The 23208-nt window shown below is 36.3% G+C and overlaps 2 protein-coding genes, 1 long non-coding RNA gene and 1 other non-coding gene across 8 annotated transcripts; 2 read left to right on the top strand and 2 right to left on the bottom strand.

Annotated features, from left to right (window-relative positions):
• Positions 1-524: 524 nt before the first annotated feature.
• On the bottom strand, positions 525-1391 carry LOC107725585 (troponin T, cardiac muscle-like). Of its 5 annotated transcripts, none has more exons than XM_016534895.1 (2): positions 1305-1391; positions 525-1217 (listed from the first exon to the last, which is right to left on the bottom strand). In XM_016534895.1, exons 1-2 carry the CDS (start codon positions 1389-1391, stop codon positions 552-554), a joined length of 753 nt encoding a protein of 250 aa, XP_016390381.1. In that variant the 3' UTR covers positions 525-551. The 5 variants fall into 5 exon arrangements, with proteins under 5 accessions (XP_016390381.1, XP_016390384.1, XP_016390385.1 ...); XM_016534898.1 differs by having other exon boundaries at positions 525-1220; positions 1341-1391; XM_016534899.1 differs by having other exon boundaries at positions 1341-1391.
• Positions 1392-3270: 1879 nt separating this feature from the next.
• trnay-gua (transfer RNA tyrosine (anticodon GUA)) lies at positions 3271-3358 on the top strand. Its single transcript is given in 2 exon segments — positions 3271-3307; positions 3323-3358. It is a non-coding gene; the product is annotated as a tRNA-Tyr (tRNA).
• Positions 3359-5263: 1905 nt separating this feature from the next.
• LOC107725586 (uncharacterized) lies at positions 5264-6583 on the top strand. Its single transcript, XR_001638137.1, has 2 exons — positions 5264-5399; positions 6286-6583. It is a non-coding gene; the product is annotated as an uncharacterized LOC107725586 (long non-coding RNA).
• Positions 6584-8671: 2088 nt separating this feature from the next.
• On the bottom strand, positions 8672-20164 carry LOC107725500 (cryptochrome circadian regulator 1). Its single transcript, XM_016534776.1, has 9 exons — positions 19256-20164; positions 11880-11988; positions 11511-11653; positions 10778-10962; positions 10513-10601; positions 9824-9964; positions 9400-9711; positions 9169-9320; positions 8672-8957 (listed from the first exon to the last, which is right to left on the bottom strand). Exons 1-9 carry the CDS (start codon positions 19411-19413, stop codon positions 8672-8674), a joined length of 1575 nt encoding a protein of 524 aa, XP_016390262.1. The 5' UTR covers positions 19414-20164.
• Positions 20165-23208: the final 3044 nt, after the last annotated feature.

Below are 23208 nucleotides of genomic sequence, written 5' to 3'. Positions count from 1 at the left end.
TATTTGTTTATTAATAGCTTTATTTATTGTTTATTCCAGTGCTTAATTCCACATTTAAAAATGATTTCTTATTTGTAATTTCTGCAAGAGCTATTGTAGATTGTTAATTAATTGTAGAAAAGCAGTCTTTGAGTCTTTCAAGTTAAGATGCATGTGCATCTTTTCCCAAATTAAATTACTGCTTTAATTCAATATATTTGATAACACTGGGGTTGATGAGCAAAAAAAAAAAAACATACATTCAAATATAAGCAAAACATTTTGATTTGCATTTCTACTGCAAATTGTAATATCTTGTGGACAAAGAAAAATATAAACTTTTAAAAGGTTTACAGCATGAGATCAAGACTTCAGATCACATGAAACAAAAAAATAACACTATAAAACCCATTACATGTACGATACAATGCCAAATGAATAAAGTGTAACATTAGGAGCAATTATTAATCAGAAGAAATCAAAACAGAAATGATGCGAGACTTGAAACTGTGATTCCAGCAAACCTTTTTGGCTCTGTTTTGTGTCATTGCATGTGTCTGTATCTGATTCATTTATTTCCAGGACTTCCTGGTGGTCTTGGTTGTCTTAGTCCCTCTTTGATGGTCAATAATGCGGTTCCGCAGAACATTGATGTCATACTTCTGCCTCTTTAACTTTTCTGCCAGCTCAAACTTCTCAGCATACAGTTGACTGAGCCACTTCCAAAGGTCAAGGGCTTTCTCCCCAAGCTTCTCCTGGTTGAGATGATCGATGTTGAGCAGTTTGCGACGCTCCATCAGACATTTGGTCTTCTTCTCGCGCTCCGTCAACCTCTTGCCCTTCTTCTGATCGACCTTCTGCAGGTAGCCACTGTAGCCCTTGTTAGAAATGATCTTCTTTTTCCTGGCATCCTCCTCAGCTCGCAGTTTGGCGGCCTCCTCTTCACGCCGTGCTCTTTCCTCTGCAAATCGTGTCTGCCTCTCGCGATCACGCTCTGCTCTGATGCGCAGCTGGTCAGCACGATCAGCCCGACGCCGCTCAATGCGGTCCTTCAAAGCCACGAGGTCATCCTCTTCCTTCTGCCTGGTGGAGAAGTGCAGCTGAATGAGACTCTGCAATTCATTGAAGTCCTTCTCTGCACGCTTCCGGTGGATGTCATCAAAGTCCACCTTCTCTCCTTCAGGAAGCTTTGGTGCCATAATGTTGGGAACAAACATCTTGGGCTTTGGTTTGGTGTCCTCCTCTGCCTCTTTCTCATCTTCGTCCTCTTTCTCATCCTCTATCTCCTCAGTTTTATCTTCTTCAGCCTCTTCTTCCTCCTCAGCCTCTTCTTCAGCCTCCTCCTCTTCCTCTTCATTCACCTCCTCCTGTTCTTTCTCAAACTCCTCCACAAACTCCTCTGTGTCACACATGGTGCTCTTTGCGAAGAGGGGATCACTGAGGTATGACTGTACAGCTGGTGGTAAAGATCCTGAATGGACTGAGATGATCTCCATGGACGCCTGGTGGTTTTATAGGGGCCTCCCTCCCCATGTGACATTTACTAAGTGGCTGTTGGGTTAGCTTTTTGAACAGATGCTCCTAGGATCTATTTTCTACCTTGTAGGGCCTTGTCTTGTCCTATACTCAGACCCTGACCTCTAACCTCTGACTCTGCCACCCTAAAACCTTTGTGGTGTGAGGAGCCTATTTCAGACTCAAAACAGATGCACCCTCACACTTGTGCATTGGTAGGGATCCTCTTTCACACCATGTTTGATTAGATTAACTAACTATTTAATCATTGATTTAATTGGCTAGCACCAATAGTTTCATTCTATCCATTGCTTCGAGTATAAACAATGTATTTGTGTCATTTATGGGTTCACAGTACTCTCATTAATTCCATTTCTATTTCAGCATTCCAAAATGACGCAGAGAATTTTGTACCCCACCCCTGAGACAATGAATGGAACCCGATGATGGAAGACAAAGAGATAACAGACAAAGACAGACAAGTGTTTAGTGGCGTCTATACAACTATTTATGTATTAACATTTCAGCTGGCTGACTCTACCATTGGAATCCTATAGAACAACCGCCATTAATTTGGTTAAAAAAACATTGAGTGATGCCAATTTCCTATTTGATATGTAATGTGGGATGCGGGTGAAAAGCCTTTAAAAGAAAGTGTGTGTGTGTATGTATGTATGCATGTATATATATATTTTTTTTTAGGATTGCGAAGGAATTTAAGTTTCTCCACAGGTCTAATTCTTCCAAGACAACCAGATAACACTGCGGCATCAGTATGTCTCCACCTTATTAATGCTGGTTTTAGTGTTACATCATTGTAAACTCATAAAAAGTGCACTTATATGCACTTAAGTAGCTGTGTCCGTTTTACACATAATCAGTGTGACTTGCTCTTATGTCCTTTAGTAAATTCCTCCTTAATAATAGTCAGGATGAGCGATGAGTTATACCTCAAGAATGAAGGATAATTATGTCCCTCTTCCTCCCTTGTTTGATTATAAATAGTATTTATGGTCTCACTGTACCCTTGTACTGAGGGGTGCAAGCATGTTTGTGAGTGACAGGTGGTCTTATTTAAACCAGATTCCTGATTGGACAGACGAAGCAAGGGACAGCTGTATCTAACAATAGGGGCCCAGTGTTTGGGACGATTGACAGCATCCCCAAATAACCAATCATTTGGTAGCAATTTTTCCTCTGTAGTATATAGCCTACATAATCATCATCATCAAACTTGGTCCAAAAGAGGTCCAAAATCAGACTACGGACAAAATAAACAAACAAATAATAATACACAAAAAACTACAGTATCACATATTTAAAAATTAAAACGCCATTTATATTTTAAAAAGAAATAGATTAAAATTGTATGTATGTATCAGAAATATTTCTCGCTCTTTACTATACAGTATAAGTTACACCAATTATCGCTAGGCGTGTTTACTTCGGTGACCGTGATTTCACCAAGTACAACATGTTCCTGGATCAACCGTTTAACGTTACATCTACACTAAATTCCTTGTGTTTTGTACTTTTGTACGTTCTCTTGAGTGTACTAATTGTACTCGGAGATTAAAATGTATAATCCAGCATTAAATGCTTTTTTAATTTTCAAATAGATTATTCTAGAGAACGGGTTGGAAATGCAATCAGAAAGCAACAACTAAAAATGCTCATGCCATACACAGCATATCCTACTCCCACCTGCCATGAGAACCGTTTTTTATGATGTAATATCTATTACATCATGTGCTCCTAAATAAATGGTGAAGCATCCCTTCGATAGCTCAGTTGGTAGAGCGGAGGACTGTAGCGGATCATCACTGTAATCCTTAGGTCGCTGGTTCGAATCCGGCTCGAAGGAGAATTTTTACAACTGTTAAATCTGATGTAATATGATGTTTCACGTGGTCACGTGTGTATGACCGCTGTCGGGTTGTCTTAAAGGGGTCATTAAAGAGATGTGGTTTGTAATTAAAAGACACATGATTTGCAGGAAGCATGGTGTGGCTGTGAGTCTGTCTGCAGTGAATCCATTAGCCCACAAACACTGAAAGAAACCCACATAAAGGACGAATATGACAGATTCTTATTTCTCTCTTTACTTTTATAATTAATTTTTCCAAAGTATCTTTTTGACTTTTTAATCACTTGAATTGCCGCTTCTGAATTCAGCTGCTTCAGCTGCTCTACAGATATCCAATGCTTTTACTAGCGTCATCCGCGTTTCTCTAAGCAGTCGTTCTTTCATTCGAGCGTCTGTTAAACTAAACACCACTCACAGTCTTTTGATTTTTGACGTAGCTCTGTAACAAATTTATCCACTGACAATCCATCGGCCATCTTGTGTGACCAAAATTGATGTTCAAACACAATATTTTTCTGTGGGCTGCAGTACTGTTTAAAAGCTTGCAGAGTCTCTTGCATAGTATGATTTTCCCTGTCTTCATAATCAATCGTGAGAGTGTTATAAACTTCCAGTGCCTCTTCACCTATTGTGTGAAGCAAAATCGCTATTTTAACATTCTCATCCTTTTCATCAGACCCAGCTGCCGTCATATACAATGAAAATCTTTGCTCCCACCTCCGCCAATTCTCTGCAATATTGCCTGAAAGTATTAGAGGCGACGGAGGCTTAAATTGCTCCATCTAGCCCGTTTCTCCTCCTCCAACTAAACACAGACTTACTTCAACCATTCGTTTGCGCCGGGAATCCCTCATCCAGCACTTATTTACATCCTTAATGCACTGTTGAGCTGCCACTTCTAACACCATGTCATATTATACTATACTATGATTCAAGAATATGCATCTGTTTTTACGGGGCTTGGTGAGTTTCCTGGTGTTTACCACATTCATGTTGATCCAAATATAACTTCAATAGTGAATGATTTGCAGGAAGCATGGAGTGGCTGTGAGTCTGTCTTTAGTCAATCCATTAGCCCACAAACACTGAAAGAAACCCACATAAAGGACGAATATGACACTATAAGCTGTTAATAGTTTGCATTCTCAAACTGCAGTCTTACATGCAATGAGTTATGTTTTAGTAAGAAAGCATATAGATGTAAATAAAGCTTTTCGTTACTTCAAAAGATTATATAAAGTGAACTAAAACGATTTTTCCTCAGTTAAAATATATAGCCTACCTACCATGATGTTTAAAGTGTATCGGCCTACATCAAAATAGTAAGTGTCTTTAAGGCATTCTGAAATAATAAGGTTAATAAAGGCCTAATCATGAAAAAAATAATAATTAACTGTATTATATTATATACGTTCCAACTTCCCACATGTGGAATTTATTTTGTTACCACAGGTGAAACTTTAACATTTGAGTAAGCAAATCGTATGAACAGCGACGTCGTGTGGACATAGACGGACTTTATGATTCTGTGACAAACAGATTTTTTTTTTACCGCTTCTTTCATTTCACGAGGGAGAGTAATTTAGCTGACACTTTCAGTCAGATGATTCTTCTTTATGACAGAGAAAAGAGGTGGCTTTGCAGTTTAATTTATTATGTAATGAAATGGACTGTCACTTAATTACGTAACACGACAGATGTGCCTCGTGCGATCAACTGTTTATGGTTTATGCATGTGCAATTGTTTAACATGCAGGAAAAAAATATTTCATATCTGCCCAGTCATTATCGTTCACGGACTGAGGTTACTAATACAAAGAAATAAATAATTATATTGTAGACGTCACGTCTTACGTAACGTGGGGGTGTGGCCAAACAATTCATCCATTTGAGTCACTGCTAATGTCCTTTTTGTAGTGTAAACAAACATTTCTACCGTTTCGCTAAACTTTAATATTATGTTTTTTTGTCCTTGGGTTACTGACAATGTATCTGAACAGCTAACGTTTGCGCGTTCCACTCTGTCTTTGTGTTTTAGGTAAGCAGTCAATATTGTAATGTTTTTAAGTAGCATATTATGTCTCATTGCTTAAATACAGCCCTCAAAATTACTTTGACAAAATTGTTACAAAACTTACTTAATTCACCCTAAAAATAGTACAAGTGTCTTCGCATTACATAACAAAACCAAGGAGCATTTGTTGGAAAATAAATAGCATAAACAAACAAGTGTCTTAGAGTTTAGGTTGTAAATCAGTACATTGATTGCTTAACATTAAGTTTAAAACAGTGTTTGGACCATAATCAGTGTTTTGGATATTTTGTGATTGTCAGACGTTATAGTTAATGTGGTGAACTGTGATTAGACATTTGCTTGAACTTGAGTAAAACTGTCTTTAAAAAATCCACTTAAAATAACCTTAACACCAGATAGTTACAGGTATTTGCAAAATAGTTAAAAGGGTTAGTTTTCAGAAAATGTTTAGCACCATCTGTTTGTTGATGCTGCTTGGTTTGATGCAGTTAAGTTCATAAATATGGGGTTTAACGCTCAAATTTTATCTTACAATTTCATATATACAGGTGCATCTCAATAAATTAGAATGTCGGGGAAAAGTTAATTTATTTCAGTAATTCAACTCAAATTGTGAAACTTGTGTATTAAATAAATTCAATGCACACAGACTGAAGTAGTTTAAGTCTTTGGTTCTTTTAATTGTGATGATTTTGGCTCACATTTAACAAAAACCCACCAATTCACTGAATTACTGAAATAAATGAACTTTTCCACGACATTCTAATTTATTGAGATGCACCTGTATATATATATATATATATATATAAATTATTTATGCATTTCTTTTTATATTTCTATTAGTAAAAATATATATAATTTATTTATATATTTATTTGTTTATATACAGGTCATCAGCTATGCTGTTTAGTGGAATCGGCATTAGTCACCAAAAAAATTTCAGCAGACTGCGTGACAGAACAGCATCCCGTAAGTAAATGAGCGAGACAACATTTACATTTACACTTTATTAAACAAGCACAATGTGAGAGGATGAGAAACACGGTGGTGAATTATAGTTTCATACAGTTTACAGCAATGGAGAGACACCCAGATAGAAAGGAGGAGTAAACGGGGACTGAGAAGGTGTACAAGACAGATGTCAATCTGAAAAGAGAGAGATCACAAACATTTGTGGTAGAGGCAGAGAGAGAAAGAGCAAGCAAAGAAGAAATCAAGAAAAACGCAGTGCAAGCAAGCAGCCCGAGGAGAGGCTTAGTAGTGTTACTACATGGACAGTCTACAAATGGTTTAAAATGTTTTCATAAAGAAGAGAGTAAAATTGATCCACAATAATTCTTTATATCAAAAATATATCAATGGGTCTATAACTACATGAAATAGAGAAAGCACATACAATATTAAATATTTACATTTTGTATGTGAGTATTTGTCAAATCCTTATATACACAAAAATTTAGTCCCAAACAGTACAAACATGAACCCAACATTGACAGAACATTGCAGCTGTGCAGATCACAGAGCCACAACGTAATTCCAATGTTGTCAGGATGTTGGTGACCACTTGGGTGAAGTCCCTGTGATAATGTACAGTCTGATTGTTTCGAAGTGCTATGTGTTGATGTGCTTATAGAGAGAATCATGCACTCCCATCAATCGCTCCCATCAGTGGGATTTTGGTTTCCTCTGTAAAAATGCGAAACGTAACAACTCGGAAAAGGTGCAAAAAAAAATAAAAAATCAGGCCTCTGCGAAGTCGTGCTGACCGCTTTGCATCGACCATTTCTGAAAAACACAAGAAAATGCAAATGATGCTTCATGAAGTATAAGAATGTGAGAGAAAGAAAAACAGAAACACTTCAAAAAATGTTATTTTAATAATTTTAGTACATTCATTTATTCTTTTCTCAATATAAATTTGATATGGCATAATTCATTAATTATAAATTCAATGAAAATGTAAAATACATATCAAAAGTTTGGGATCAGTAAGATATATTATTATTTAAATTTAAAATAATGGCTTTCTACTTTAATATACTATAAAATATTATTTATTGCTGTGATGCAAAGCTGAATTTTCATCAGCCATTACTCTAGTCTTCAGTGTCACATGATCCTTCAGAAATTATACTAATATACTGATTTATTATCAATGTTGGAAACAGTTGTGCTGCTTAATAATTTTTTGGAACCTGTGTTACTTTTTCAAGATTTTTGATGAACAAAAAGTTAAACATTTATTTTCTCTGTCATATAGCATTTATTCAAAATAGAAATGTTTTCCACCAATATATGTGACCCTCGACCACAAAACCAGTAATAAGTAGCACAGGTATATTTGTAGTAATAGCCAAAATATATTGTATAGGTCAAAATTATTGATTTTTATTTTATGCCAAAAATCATTAGGATATTAAGTAAAGATCATGTTTCAAGAAGATATTTTGTAAATGTCCTACCGTAATTTAATAAAAACTAAATTTTTGATTAGTAATATCCAAAAATACATTGTATGGGTCAAAATTATAGATTTTTCTTTTATGCCAAAAATCATTAGGATATTAAGTAAAGATCATGTTTCAAGAAGATATTTTGTAAATGTCCTACCGTAATTTAATAAAAACTAAATTTTTGATTAGTAATATGCAATGCTAAGGACTTCATTTGGACAACTTTAAAGGCGAATTTCTCAGTATTTTTATTTTTTTGCACCCTCAGATTCCAGATTTTCAAATAGTTGTATCTCAGCTAGACTTGTGTTGGTATTCGGTAATGCTTATAGCACGGTAATGAATATGCACGATATTGTTATTGTTCAGTTATTTTTGTTATAAGAAAAAAGTTATTAAACCTGTTATACTGTATTATGACAGCACTTTTTTTTAAACTTAATTTCAATATCGTGATAATACCGTATACCGTAATAAAAGCATTAGCAATTAATCGCAACATGAAAATTTGATACCGGCATATCCCTAATCTCAGCCAAATATTGTCATATCCTAACAAACCAGACATTAATGGAAAGCTTATTTATTCAGCTTTCAGATTATGCAGAATCTTATGACTGATTTTGTTGTCCAGGGTCACATATGTCTTTACTATCACTTTTTATCAATTTAACACACCCTTGCTGAATTAAAGTATTAATTTCTTTCAAAAAAAGAAAGCAAAAATTTAACTGACACCAAACCTTTGTACAGTAGTGTATATTGTTACAAATATTGTTACTGTTTTCAACATATACAGTATATATATATATATATTATCTGTCAAGAAATGTTGCAGGCAACATATTCAGAGAGTGATGCATGGTTTAGTGTGGCATTTTCTTTTTCCTTAGTCTTTGTCTTACCCAGGCCACGGTAGCAGGACAGTTGCTGGTAGATCTGTTTCATACGCTCTATGTTGAGGCGGCTTGCCTCGGCGTGATGCACCATGGGTTTGGGGTAGTGTACACCAATTATACATTTGGCTGCTTTCTGGACGCTTTCAGGAGCATTCCAGGGGTCGTAGATATACTTTGCTGGGAAACCCCTTAACACTGGCAAATATCGCCTTCAACAGATAAAAGAGAGTAGATTTTATACATATGGGTCAAAGTTGAGATGTCCCATTTTGGTGGCCACATCAAATTACATTTACAAAAGTGATTTTAACGCATGTTAAATGCAAGTGAAAGTGTCTACTTTAATGTTTTAATGTTTTTAAAGGTATTTTTAATAATCATTTAAATGTTCTTTGTTTTCGCTGTACAGTTGCAACTCACCGTATGTAGTCTCCGTTGGGGTCAGTGCGGCGGCCGAAGCCCACGGGACAGTAGCAGTGGAAGAACTGCTGGAAGAAGGAGCTACAGGACAGCCACATCCAGCTTCCTGCATTCACGCTCCAGTCTGCATCCAGCAACAGCTCCTCGAAAACCTGTGAAGACACATGCATGTGAGTGCTGCCACTGAAGGTCTGTCATATTAGCAAAATCACAATCATGAACTCCTCATACTTTCATGCCCTCCTCCCAGCTGATCCATAGGTCTCCGCGGGTGAGGAAACAAGCGACTGCGTGTCGGGCCAGATGGTGGATCCAGCCCTCTTGTCTCAGTTGGGTCATGATGGCATCAATCCAGGGGAAACCCGTCCTGCCCTCAGCCCACTTGGCCAAAGCCTCTGGGTTTTTGTCCCACGGGATCTGCACACAAATAGGATTGCCTTCCATCTTGTCAAAGCGTGGGTTGTTGGTGGCAGCCATGTAGAAGAATTCACGCCACAGTAATTGGCCATAGAGGGACAGAGGAGGTGAGCTGTTCTTTTTGACCTGTGGGGGAAAAGTTATCATTCAGCTAACTCTCTACATGTTCCCCGAGTCCGTTTAACATTAGCAACGTCATTTGAAGTACAGTGACATACAGATATAATAACATGCTGACCTTTCTGTAGAGGTCTGTGAGTTTGAAGTAGAAAAGTCTACAGGAGAGGCAGCCGAATCTTAAATATGGACTGAGGCCAGTGGGACTGGCCAACAGCGAATTGGCATTCATTCTTGGACGCTCAAAGTTGGCCACCCAAGCCTAGAACAAAAAAGTTGGTTATGAAAGAATCATTAATTTACTGCGCTCATCAATAAGGATGGCCAGTGGTCAGCTTAACTTACAAACTTTACATCTTGTTTTCTGTATTTTGTTGAACAAGTTATTTAAATGGTAAACATGCACCACGGCTGAAAAGATTGGGGTTGGTGTGATTTTTAATGTATTTGAAAGACGTCTCTTATGCTCACAGAAGCTGCATTTATTTAATCCAAAATACAGTAAAAACAGTAATATTGTTGTCTTTACTGTCACTTTTGATCAATTTAATGCATTCTTGCTGATTAAAAGTAGAATTTTTTTTTTTAATTAAATAAAAAATGACACCAAAATCTGAATGTTAGTGTAGATGGTGAGGATTTTTTGAAAGAATAATATATGATAATCTTGAAAGCATCAGTTAAAATGGGTCCGATTATTATCAACTCACTAAATGTCATTGTTTTCTGAATTTTTATAGTTTGTTTAGTTACATTTATAACATTTCAATCCTACAGCTGTAAATGTGTGATTCATGGAGTGTCTCCAACCTTCCTCTCCAGGTGCCTCTCCAGACGAGTGAGGGCCTCTGTTTCTCCTCCAGGCCACACAGCTGAGGCCAGACCTTCTGTGTCAAAGCCTGTTCCAGAAAAACAATTCATCAACAATTACCATTTTTACAGGGAAACACAGTAAAGGAAAGACAGTTTGACTGATTGCAGTTTAAGGATGTATTGCATACTTCATGTAGGTGAGTAGTTTAGTATGCTACACATTTTAGTTTTGAAGCTATTTTTTGAAAGACAGCAGACTAACCAAGCTCTTCCAAAGAAGGAACACCGAACTTCTCATCGTGGTCTTCAGAGACCGGCGAGGTGCACAGCCCCATGACTTCTGCTGTGATGGTCTCTGCCGGGGTCTCCACCGCCTCCATCCTGCTGATGAGGGTCTGGAAGCGCTTGTACGTAAGCGGAGACTGGCCTCCATTCAGCTCGATGATCCTGAGAGACGACAATCCACCAGTGAGTTAAGATAAAGAATATCAGTTACAGTTGACTCTGCCTTAAAAATGTTACTGGCCAACTGTTGCCATCCACCACATCAGACAAGCTTTTGATCTTTTCTAATGTCAGTCTATGGTAGTCCTGTGTGTTTGAATAGGGTTTGAGTACAGACAGAATTTTATAGAGGTGAAAATACAATAAAACGTTACTGCAGAGGGACTTATACATACACCAAAAAAAGTCGACAGGAGAGGCAGCCGAATCTTAAATATGGACTTTTATAGAGCCTCTATAAAAGTCCATTCATACACAAAGTTTTTATCCTGTTTCCAAATTCGTTGATAAATCTTGATAAAAGTATTATTAAGAACACCTACATTTACTCCAAGGTAAATTCATGTTTTAAATTGGCATAATGATTTAGGAAAGTGCTGTAAAGCAAGCAGTGGCATTCAAGGGGGCAGAGCTTAGCAAAAGGTCAGTTACAACAAATTAATTATAGACCAAATGTTTCAACAAAATTGAATGGATTTAGAAGTACTTACTTGTCCAGATCGTAGAGCGTGTGAGAGATGCGAACTATCACCTCCACACCTGCCTCATTGGCCAGCTTCTTGATGGCTGCGTCTCGCTCCTTTCCAAATGGTTCTGAGTCGTACTCATAGGACAAACGAGTAATGTTCCACTCCTGGATGCATTACAAAATCATACCATTAGGGGGTGTAAAATATTCACTCATAGACACACAATAGTGAGAGAGAGCCAAGTCACCACATGTGGAAGATTAGATGAAAATGTCACATTTAAAGAGCTTTTTTTTTTGTTCTTTCTAATCCAGGATATTTCATAAATCAAAAACCTTATCCTGGTGCAAGATTATTACTATACTGAAACATAATTCAGTCAACTGAAACCTTAAAGAGCCTGGGGAAGACATCGGTGGGTTGGCCACGGATAACGAAGAGTCGTGAGTTGAGTTTGCGGAGGCTGGCGTCCAAGTCTTCCAAACACTGCAGTAAAAACCTGAGCAACAAGAGACATGACATGTATTTATAGCCACATACTGACAAATATTATCATGCACATAATAAAAGTCTAATAATAAGGCAGTTATACTCTCACAATAACTATTGCAATGCTGTTGCACTGTGCAACAGAATATATTGAAGTGTAAAACATTTCAAAGAAGGCAAGGCATTGAACAGATATAGGGTAAAAATAGATATAGGGTAAAAATCTGCTGACAGAATAACTGCTATAATAATTATAGATTCTTACTTGCTGAAGCGACAATGTATTGCAAAAGGTTTCAACCTCACTCATTTTTCCAATGTTGTACCCATTTTTTTTTTACAAAAAATATGACAAAATCGAATTCTCTATGATATTGTTTTTTATTTATAAACACACAAACTCAAACATTTTAAAGTTGCTTTTATTGAAAAATAATTTTCTTTTTGTAAATATAAAGTTGTGTGTGTGCGAATACTCCATTCCTGCTTTGCAAAATAGGGGCAAAACATAGGAAATACGGAACGACTGATTCAGTTTGGCACCACTGGCAACTGCTAACTGAACATTGATTTGTTTATTATGCACTGAGCTGAAATTAAAACAGGCCGCCGCCCTTATATAGCTGTCATTATGCATGTACAGACACTCATTCATCTTTCAAGAGCTGCACTCCAATGACCTTGAATTCACTGTTCTGCTGTACACAAAACTGAATACATTTCGAAGTTTTGAACCTTGGAAAAATCCAGTGATTATTTCATCCTAAACGACGTAACTTGTAAACAAGACCTTATATTTACAATTATTCATCCTTGGCATTCGCTTGCACCATGTTCTACCATTTGAGCTACAGCTGCAGTGTGTTATTGACCCAGAAACCCAGTTCCTATTGTCTGCAGGATCTCACATAACCTCAAGAGCTGAGTAAGTGAAAAACTCCAGTCTTCAAAGCTAAACTCTCCTCAACCCCTAGACCAGGGGTTTTCAAACTTTTTTGGGGCCAGGGACCCCTTACAGGGGAGAAGATTTCCCAAGGACCCCCTCATAATTATAACAGGTTTTAAGGCTAAAGTTTAATGTGGGTAGGAGGAATGAACATAATGTGAATGCTTTATTGGTGCAAATGGTCCCCATTGTATATGTACTTTTTAATACTACAGCATAATAAAATTTACCATATTTTCCAGAAAGTTGCACCAGGTCAGGGGGAAAAAAATTAAACAAAACATAAGTTGCATTGGTGTGTAAGTCACATTTTACTATTACATTCAGAAATAATTTAAATACTGAATAGGTCACATTTATTTTAAATGCCATAGGGGCCGATCCCGTGGGTGCTCGTGAAAAACACAAGATAGTCTTCGTTCATTTTAACCAATAAGAAATGGATTGCAGCTTTTACAACTTTATTCTCGTATTTATAGTTCATTTGAGGCAGTTTTTGGCATTATTTTAATGGCAAATGTCGAGAGTGCATTATTGTAATACGAGAGGGCGCCAGCACGAATCTCTCGGCTTACAGCGGGCTTGCTCTCCATTATATATATAGTGATCATGGCTCTGCGCTCCCTCAGATATTACGTGTAACTCAAACTTTGTCCTGTGTACGCGCAAACAAGTGCTTTTTGTAAACAGGTATTTATTAAATTATTTTATTTAGTGAAGCGCAAACCCTCATAGAAAGAATGTGTGTATTATTTATTTGGTTGGTAATTGCATGCATTTCGTGTAAACAGCGGTGAAAATGTGTTTTATAAAAAAATAAAATGCTAGTTTTTTTGCACCCACAAGCAGAAACATAAACCGGCGCCTATGGCTATGCCCATAACAAACTAAACTTACTTAATAAAAACTGAAACTTAACCACATAGTTAGCTCGCAAACCTCTTATTCACCATGAATCGTTTCCATGAGTGAATCGTTACGCAGTCTAATATTTGGTTGCTAAACTATTAGGCTACTTATGTAAAGAAGGCTTTGTAATTCTCTCATGTCCGAATATCTACTAACAGCATCCTTCACATATGCAAAGAAGTGTTTGGAAAAACACCACGGCATGCTCACGCTGACCCGCAAAACAGACAAGTTAAATTGAGTCACCAAATACCTTTTGTAGGTTTAGTTGTCTCATTTAGTTTGCTGATGATGAGGCTGTGATGTCAAGTTGCAATGCTAGAACTGATATGTTGTGTGCGCGTGGGATGCACCAGCGCGAACACTTTGGATTCCTTATATCAGCGGAAAAATGTGATATCTGTCAGATAAGAGCAAGGCATCATTCAAAACGGTCTATTTTTATTTGTGTACCTTCAAAATGATGGTGAAACGTTGTGCTTTTGTAAAATAAAGAAAACAAACAAAATGCGCTTGCCGTCTTGGTCTATGTGAACCACTTACTAAAATGAAGAAAAACTCTGCGATACTGTCTACTTGTCAAACAGACATGAGCAATATACTTAGCTATAAACCTTGAAGTGCCCGCTTTTAAGTGTTTACGCTTTGCTTATTTGACATTAATGCATTATATAAGCCAATTTGGAATATAAATCATAGCACGTTTCAGAAGATAAAAAACGCAAGTTGCAGTCCGGAAAATACGGTATAGCAAATTATTTTGCAGACCCCCTGTCTTTGCGTCACGGACCCCAGTTTAAAAACCCCTGCCCTAGACAACCTCGGATAATACTGGCCAAACTATATTTGATCTCAAATGAAAGCTCTCTAAAACTTTTGCTCTCTAACCCTAACCCTGTCAGACAAAAGAATGTTATGTAATATGCATTTTGAGGATTCCTGTCTGGGTCTTAGTGCAGACACTAGCTTAATATATCTTGGCATGACAGTTTTGCATAGTCTTCAATACAAAAACCTTAATCTATTTGACATATGATAGTCATGTTTCTCTCTGGACTGTAAAACTAATCATAAGATGCTAAAGAAAGTAGCCTGGTGCTCTACAGAGTGGCCAATCAAATATTTATTTAGTGTCACGTGGATTACTGTCTGTTTGAGGATGATTCATCATGGTTCTCTGATAGAATTATCAAAATAAAAGCAAGATGGATAAACTGAATATAGCAGGAGGGATCTGAGCCATGTTGATTGACCAGAATATCAAAGACTCTGGCATGGGATGTGTTTTGACTTGGGACAAATCTAGGAAACAGATAACCTGGGGCAAAGTGACCCCTTAATATCATGGCAGGTTTGCATGGGTAAGCATGTTATTTGCATGTGATTTGACCAATTATGAGTGGCAAATTCTGGGAGAAGACCAGTTAATATTCCTATAATTTGCCAATGAGATCTCACTGACATATTCATTAGTATTCTGAAGTTACACAACCAAATTAAACAGACTTATTATTCAGCAAGAGAAACGGCAGCTCTTATTGGTTGAGATAACCAAAATATTGATACTGCCAGTAATACTGTAACGCAGCATTATGTAAACATGTTTCATCTCTGTGTGGAGAAAACATAATGTGTTAGAGTAAGACCAGTCAGCCATTTGTGAAGAAAATTGTTTATTTACTCTCATTCAAAAGTTTGTGGTTGTTTTTGAAAAGTCTCAAAATACAGTCAAAACAGTAACAGTTCAATAACAGTTTCTATTTCAATATATTTTAAAATGTAGTTTATTCTTGTAATGCCAGAGCTGAATTTTCAGCAGCCATTACTCCCGTTTAGTGTCACATGATACTAGAGAAATAAATCGCTATTTGCTGCACAAGAAACATTTCTTAGTGTTATCAATGTTAAAAATAGTTGTGCTGCTTATTATGTTTTTGAAAATCAAGATACATTTTTTTAAGGATTCTTTGATAAATAGAAAGTTCGAAATAACAGCATTAATTTTAAATCTATCTATGGTAATAATATAAATGTCTTTACTGTCACTTCTGATTAATGCATCCTTGCTGAATAAAAGTATTCATTTCTTTCAGAAAAACTCCAACTAATCTTACTGACAAACTTTTGAGCGGTAGAAAATACACCTAATAATGCAGTCCACATGTAGCAGGATGCAGCACACAATACAAACGTTAATACTCTGATTAGAAACAGCTGTGTTTAGAGGCTGACAAAAAACCTGTGACCAGCTCAACTAATACAGTGGGGACCAGAAGTCTAGAAAATAGTTCAAAATTTACTGACAAGATGCGCATTAAATATCGCATGCGATTTATCGTGCAGCCCTAAATCAGTTTATTCTTGCGTCATTTAACATTTCTGAAGTTTTCGAAATCCTGACATGGAAAAAGATCCCACATTTTCAACATGCTCTGTTTTGGATCTAAGTGTATATCCTTGTTTACAGATGATTCATGCTGCAGCAAAACATCTATCCTTTTATTTCTGTACTGTTGTATGATCCTGCCTGCTCTGCATCTGCTCGCAAGAAACGTTGTCCTCTGCATGCAGTCAGTGATAATGTGTAAATCCCTATCTAAGCCATAGCCTCCCTCACTTTGTCATTGACTCACAGCCTATGATCAGAATCAAAGACTGTTGTCTCCCAGTCGTCTGACCCAGTGACACACAAACAGAACCCAGGTCAAACAGAGCACCGCAGTATCATATTATATGACAAGCTGCATCATTGTTGTAATGATTGCAGAGATGATATAGTGCATCAAGTTCAAATGTAAAATTAAAGTCTAGCAACTTTGTGGTGTATGTTTGCAGTCGCTTTTATGGATGTGCACTACAGGTTTTATTTTTTCCAAAATCAACTCGTCAATTTACCAAAGCCATGCATAATTATTCTGATTTCATTTACTTGTCCCTAATTAGACAGATTTTACAGAGCCAGTAAAAGGTAAATACATCTTCAGTAACCAAGCAAGCATATTAAAAGAAATCTAAATCCTATTGTTATTACTTTATTATTTTATATCTTGAAAATTTTACCATCTATCTTTCCCAGTTTATGTAAACTAGGGTGGTACCAGAGCCTATTTTGATTCCATGGTGAATAAAGTAGGTCACCACAGCTGAGCACGTTACTAAGCATTTTGTAGTAACCCTCTATAACACACTGACCCATTTTAGTTCCCAACACAATGGAGACACAAGAGAGCAGATGAAGGCGGGAGACACTAAGTGCTGTTACATCATCACCCAGCATACAATCAGATCACCTGTGTCATCCAGCAATAGGCCTCACTTCGAGTGTGTGTGCCAACATACATTTATAGAAACACCACATGCTATAGTGATTGGATATATTGCACAGGGTGTAAAAAGCTTTTTAAAACAGCACAGATGTTTATCATTTACTCATCCCCGGTTGTTCCACACCCATATCATTTACTTTCTAACGTGAATCACAAAAAGAGATATTTATAGAATGTCCAAGCTGGTCTTTTCCATACAATCAAGCAAGATTTTGAGTGAATATTACATTTCAGTCTGTTTCTCACTCAAATCTATCATAAGACTTGTATATAGTGATACTTTTTTGTCCGTTTTGCAGCTTACAGGCTCAAGTTCCCATCTACTTTTATTTCATGGAAGAGCGCTTTTTTCAGAACTCCTTGTGTTCTGTGTTGGAAACTACATGAGGGTGAGTAAATAAAGACATATATTTGTTTATGGATAAACTATCCCTTTGAGAGTTTAAGAGATGTATAGTAAGCAAGCATGGGTGTGGAAGACTGATGCAAGGGTCTGTATTATGTAATACTGCTTGTAGTGTAAGAATACAAAACAGAGACTGTAACTAATGCATTTGTGTAGCTTTTTGGATATGCAAATTTATGGATATGAATTTTTTTTTTTTATTCTTTAAATATTTATTTTTAATATTACTGGAATACAATTTCAATAGTCTAACCATTGCCAAAATATAAACCTCCACGTGCTGAGCATTTAGCAGCAACTCCCTGACCGTTTAGGCAGTTGAGTTTTATCTAGTATCATAAACTGTGTGGGACCTCACTGGGACACAGGGTCAGAAAAAGTTTATGAACACATTTTGGCTCCTCTTTGAAAACTAAAATAGACTTACATATAAACCTTGACTTGGTAATGGTATAAGTCAGTGTTTTATTACAATGTCATTCAGAAACCTATTCAGAAGTGCCCTGACACTGATGGACAAGCTGCAATCTGTCAATAGGACCTTGCTCAACCAGTCAGTAGATTTAACTAGTTACAAAACATACTGGTTTCTCTTTATTAATTCAGATACAATGACATAATACATTCTCTATGGCAAAGAGATGCACTGGCTGCAATCAGTCATTCATTTTATCTCTAGCCAGTCTATAAATCTACTAAATGACCACTGATAAATTGCCAACACTTATCATCATTAAAAGAAAGTCTATAAGTCCAATAAGTTTTGTTATTACTATACTGGTAGCAGTTTAACTTAAGAGTTGTATTATTTGTAACACGTTGTTTGAAATGCATATAGAGGTTCTGCTATATCATGCAAAAGTATTTTGATAAAGCACTTTGATCTCATTGCATCCTTGCATTGATGTCATTGTAACCGATAGAATAGAGTAATAGAATAGCTGTAGATTAAAGAGATTATAATAGAACACATTATGAAAATGCTAGAATGAAACAAAATAGAATAGCATAGATTAAAACTGGATATAATCTATTATGATATATTGGATGAGAATAGATAAGAACAGAAAAGAAAAATAAGAGTAGAATAGAAAATAATCAGTGGAATAGATTAAAATAGAACAATCATAATAGAATGGATAGATTCCAGTAGAATAGAATGGTAACACTTTAAAATAAGTTTGCATTTATTAAAATTAGTTAACTACATTAGTTAACATGAACTAACAATGAAAATATAAAGCATTTATCCATTTTACTTCATGTTAATTTCAACATTTACTAATATATTGTTAAAATAAAAACTTAATAATATTTAATGGAACTAAGTTAACATGATCTGACAATGAACAGTTGTATTTTAACTAAACATTAATAATGAGCAATACATTTGTTACAGTTTGCTTTGTTAATGTTAGTTAATGCATTTACTAACGTTAACTAATGGGACATTAATGTAAAGTTTTAGCAATAATTAATTTTAGAAACAGATGATAATAAGAGTAGAATAGAAAATAATCAGTGAAATAGATTAGAACAATCATAATAGAATGGATAGATTGCAGTATATTTACAGTAGCTTATTATTTTTTTTGTTAGAAACAGATTATTATTAGTAGACTGCTCCAAATAAGATTTTGCAGCGCATTCCAAACACACATATTTTAATATTTGGCGTCCGATCCATTACCTCCACCTGCTGATCCCGACGTTGGAGGATCCGGCGAACCAGGGGTCGAGGATGTACACACAGCGGACACTGTGCGCTCCCTGGATAGAGTCTCCGAGTGAAGGATTGTCGTGGAGCCGCAAGCCCTTCCTGAACCAGTGGACCGTATTTACCACCATTACTCCACTTCAAGTCCCCTCAACCGTTTGTAGTATGCTGGGGTGATTCGATATAGACCTCCTTTCGCGTTGCCTTACTACACACTCAAAAGAAGAAACTGCTTTCGAAAGCGTAAAAAACGACAAGTTATCTAATAAAGTCACTATGTATGCGCGTTCAAATGATTATGGATTATGTCCGGAAAAAAATAATTAGCCTTGCTCTAACAAAACACTTTCCATCTTCATGTCTAATGATTTGGGACACGACCACAGTTGAAGCATTGGGGCGCACGCTGGCTACCCGCGCAACAGCCGAATACACGACCGGCTTTAGGACCAGGACGCAACGCAAAGTACACTTCCCTGTTGTATAACTTGTTTTTCTGAATTACCCAAAATAATCAACAATACTGTACATGTTTTATATCTCGCCTGTGAAGCAAGTTGATCTGTGAGTTGATTTAAATCTCAATGCGCGCAGTCTTCCAGTTGAAGTCAATTCGGAGACGAGCGAGCCCTAAATCAGCGCGATTATGTAAATATTAATATTGGCCCGAGCCCTTCGTAACCGCGTTACTGGCAGCTGTCGCAAAATAAAGCAATATCCCGCATGAAGTGAGATCTCATATTAGGTATTCAGCGTGTCTTGGTTGTTTCCTTCAACGTTGTGTCCACTTGTGAATATTTTGCCACGGAGAAGATTCCATAGACTTTCAGCCATGCAATGCAATCGGTAGACTAAACTCCACCTAGTTGAGTGCGCACATGAAATAGCGCGTTCTGTTTGGTCAAGCCCTAGTGTGACGTAGTTGATCCTCAGTCACGTTCCTTTGATGTGATTATCTAACACACTAACCAGTTATACTTTATAAAATGCTGTTCATTACATATTGTGAATGAACATTAGTCTTTATGTTGTTTGTTAATATGTGCATATAATTACAATGCTATTGTTTATAAAAAATATTAATGAAATTGTAAACATTATTAAAAATTGATGTATGTGCAAACTGCGTATATAAACATTGCAAGGTTTGATTTATACGTTGCAACCCCATAAAGACCATCAAGGGCTGTGGTGTTCAGTCCTCGAAGCTGATTGGCTGGAGCTGCAGTACCCGGATAGGCACATGAGAAGCGACATGAGCAAACTCGTGTCAGTGCGCTGTGTTTTCCTGAAGAAAGATGGCACTGTTGAGACGTGCCGTTAAAATCGCATTTTTTTCCCAAGAATTGTTGGCAGATATTTATTTTCTGGACTTATTTTGGCGCTCTTTACACAATAGAAAGCACCAGTTATCAGCATGAATACAATTCTGGTCATATTCCTTACATCTCATCATTTTTAGCAAAATTGCATTTTGTTGGCCATTTAGTTGACGATTATGCTATTTAACATAATAGATATTTACTTATACTGCAAATGACAAAATAATAATGGTCCTTTAAATATGTTTACATACCCCTTTGGTTCTTTTAATATCATGTGTTGCCTTATCAAGCATCAGTGACTCTTTGTCCCTGGTTTGTTTACAAACCACTTTTCATGGGGAAAAAAGCCTCCATGTACTGTAAGGTCTTTGCTTTCCCAGCATACTCTGCACATTTAAGTTTTGATGCTCCAGATTTGTCACTGAGGACAATTAAGGTTCTCAACTCCCACTGCTTTGCACATTTTGTATGTCTTTCTTATTTAACACTCCTGATTCAGATAATCAACTCATTAGAAGGGAGCTCCATGAACTGAACCGAGTGTGTAAGATAAGAGAGACATACAAAATGTGAAGAACAGTGGGTCCCCAGGAGTTGAGAACCAATGAATTAATGGACATATGCACAACTATCAAAAGCAGCCGCTGCTGGATTATATTGTGAGCCAAGGATGTGTGCACCCATTCACTGCAGTGGATCCATTGGTAAGCAAGTGATGTAATACTAAATTTCTCTATAACTGTTTCAATGAAGAAACAAACTTGTCTACATCTTAGATGTCTTGAGGGTGAGTACATTTTCACCAGGTTTTTATTTTTGTGCGAACTATTCCTCTGTTTAACCTTATTTTTACTTGTCTGCATTCACAATGCCTCTAATTCAGTATGTTATGAAATCTTTGCTACACTATTAAAAGCAGAAACTCATTTTGAACTGATCTGATTTAGAATAAATGCTGGTCATATAATATAGTCAATTATGCTGAAAATAAAATGATGTAAGCAAATAATTTGAAATCATGTTTAGATGCTGCCTCACCAAGAAGGAGTTAGTAGATCCACATTCCTAGATGTCAAGTATGCATATGTTTAATTTATTTAAAATACTGCAATAACATATTGCTACCACTTTTATTTATAAGAATACTTATATTTCACCATCATTTTTCTTTCTATGCAACATCATTTATGTATGCATGTTGCTGTTTCAGCCAAATAGTAGCTTGAAAAATGTCTGAATGTGTGAGGTTTCGTATGCAATTCATTGCCAACCATAAAACATGAACCGTAGTATTTGTCTAACCAAATTAAACTTTCCAGATGAGGAATGAATCTGGAGATCTAGACTTAATTACACATTTCTTATTCATACTTGTTCTTTTTGTCCTAATATAACCGTAATGGTCTCTGTGTTTCCATAAGATGGATTTTTTATGTGAGTTATACATAAGCACCAAATACATTGTCGCCTTTGTGTTTCCAGGCAACAAGCAATCATGGAAGAACATGTGAAGGAGAAATCTTAATTAAGAAGAACAACCTCTGTATCCCAGCCTGCCGCTGCTGCGGACTGATTTATTCACAGGCACTGCATATCTAAGGTAATTAATAAAATATGTAGAATAGATGAAATTTGAATGAAAGCATAATTGTGCTTATTATAGCAAATATTGAATATCAGTTGAATCAGTGCCTTTTAAAACACTTTAGTACTAATAGAATTAGTTTATTTCTGTTGAAAAAATATTGTCCATATTACTGATTTAATGAACAGGAAATTAGATAAGGATCAGAGTGGTTTTAATAAGAATATTAGACAGTGTTACATTGGATGCAACCGAGGCACAATGTAGATGTTTGATAGAGAAAGCGCTCATTTTTGATAATGACTAAACATTTGTGCAAGGTTCTTTTTTTGTAATAAGTATCTTTATTCATAAAAAGGGAATGATGGTTATAAACAGCATGTTTTTCTGCTGTGAACACTGAACAGTCAAGTGGAAATCACAGGTTCAGTTATACAATCTTCCTGCCAAAATAATTTGCTCCCATATTCACAGAATAAAGGCTATTACTCAGTATCACCTAGAGAGGGCGCCAGATACGCAACAATTTTCCATCAATGCGCCAAATGTCGCCTTCTATTCGTATTAATAATGAGCTTGATAAGAAGACTTCTCACGTCAAAACAATTAGTTTCTTTTCACGCTAGAACACTCGCATAATTAAACACACAAAGCCTTTAGACGTTTTTAAATCTATTCTTGTACAGCGTGCTTGTTTCATTCCAGAACTTTTTTGACAATTCTGAAGTAATTGCCTGAGTTCAATTTTAGATGGATAGAGACAGATGAGAGGTGCAGAAGCTGTTCAAGCGATTGCTTTGATCTACAAATTTCAGAATCATCGCGTAAACATCCTCCGGCTTTAGAGAAGCATGTCGAGTTGGTTAGAGAGAAGAGTGTTTAGAAGAGATTGTGAGGTTATAATCTTGTTCCATATGCAATTATATATCATATAGAATAATGATTTATAATTTTATAATATTATAACAATATTATTATTAATAATAATAATAATATAATTAATATTAATTTGTATT

The sequence above is a fragment of the Sinocyclocheilus rhinocerous genome, unplaced genomic scaffold (genome assembly GCF_001515625.1).
Source record: "Sinocyclocheilus rhinocerous isolate Xijiao unplaced genomic scaffold, SAMN03320098_v1.1 scaffold153, whole genome shotgun sequence".
In the NCBI taxonomy this organism is placed as follows: domain Eukaryota; kingdom Metazoa; phylum Chordata; class Actinopteri; order Cypriniformes; family Cyprinidae; genus Sinocyclocheilus; species Sinocyclocheilus rhinocerous.
The sequence above is the reverse complement of the archived record's forward strand: the minus strand, read 5'-3'. Positions and strand labels throughout refer to the sequence as shown.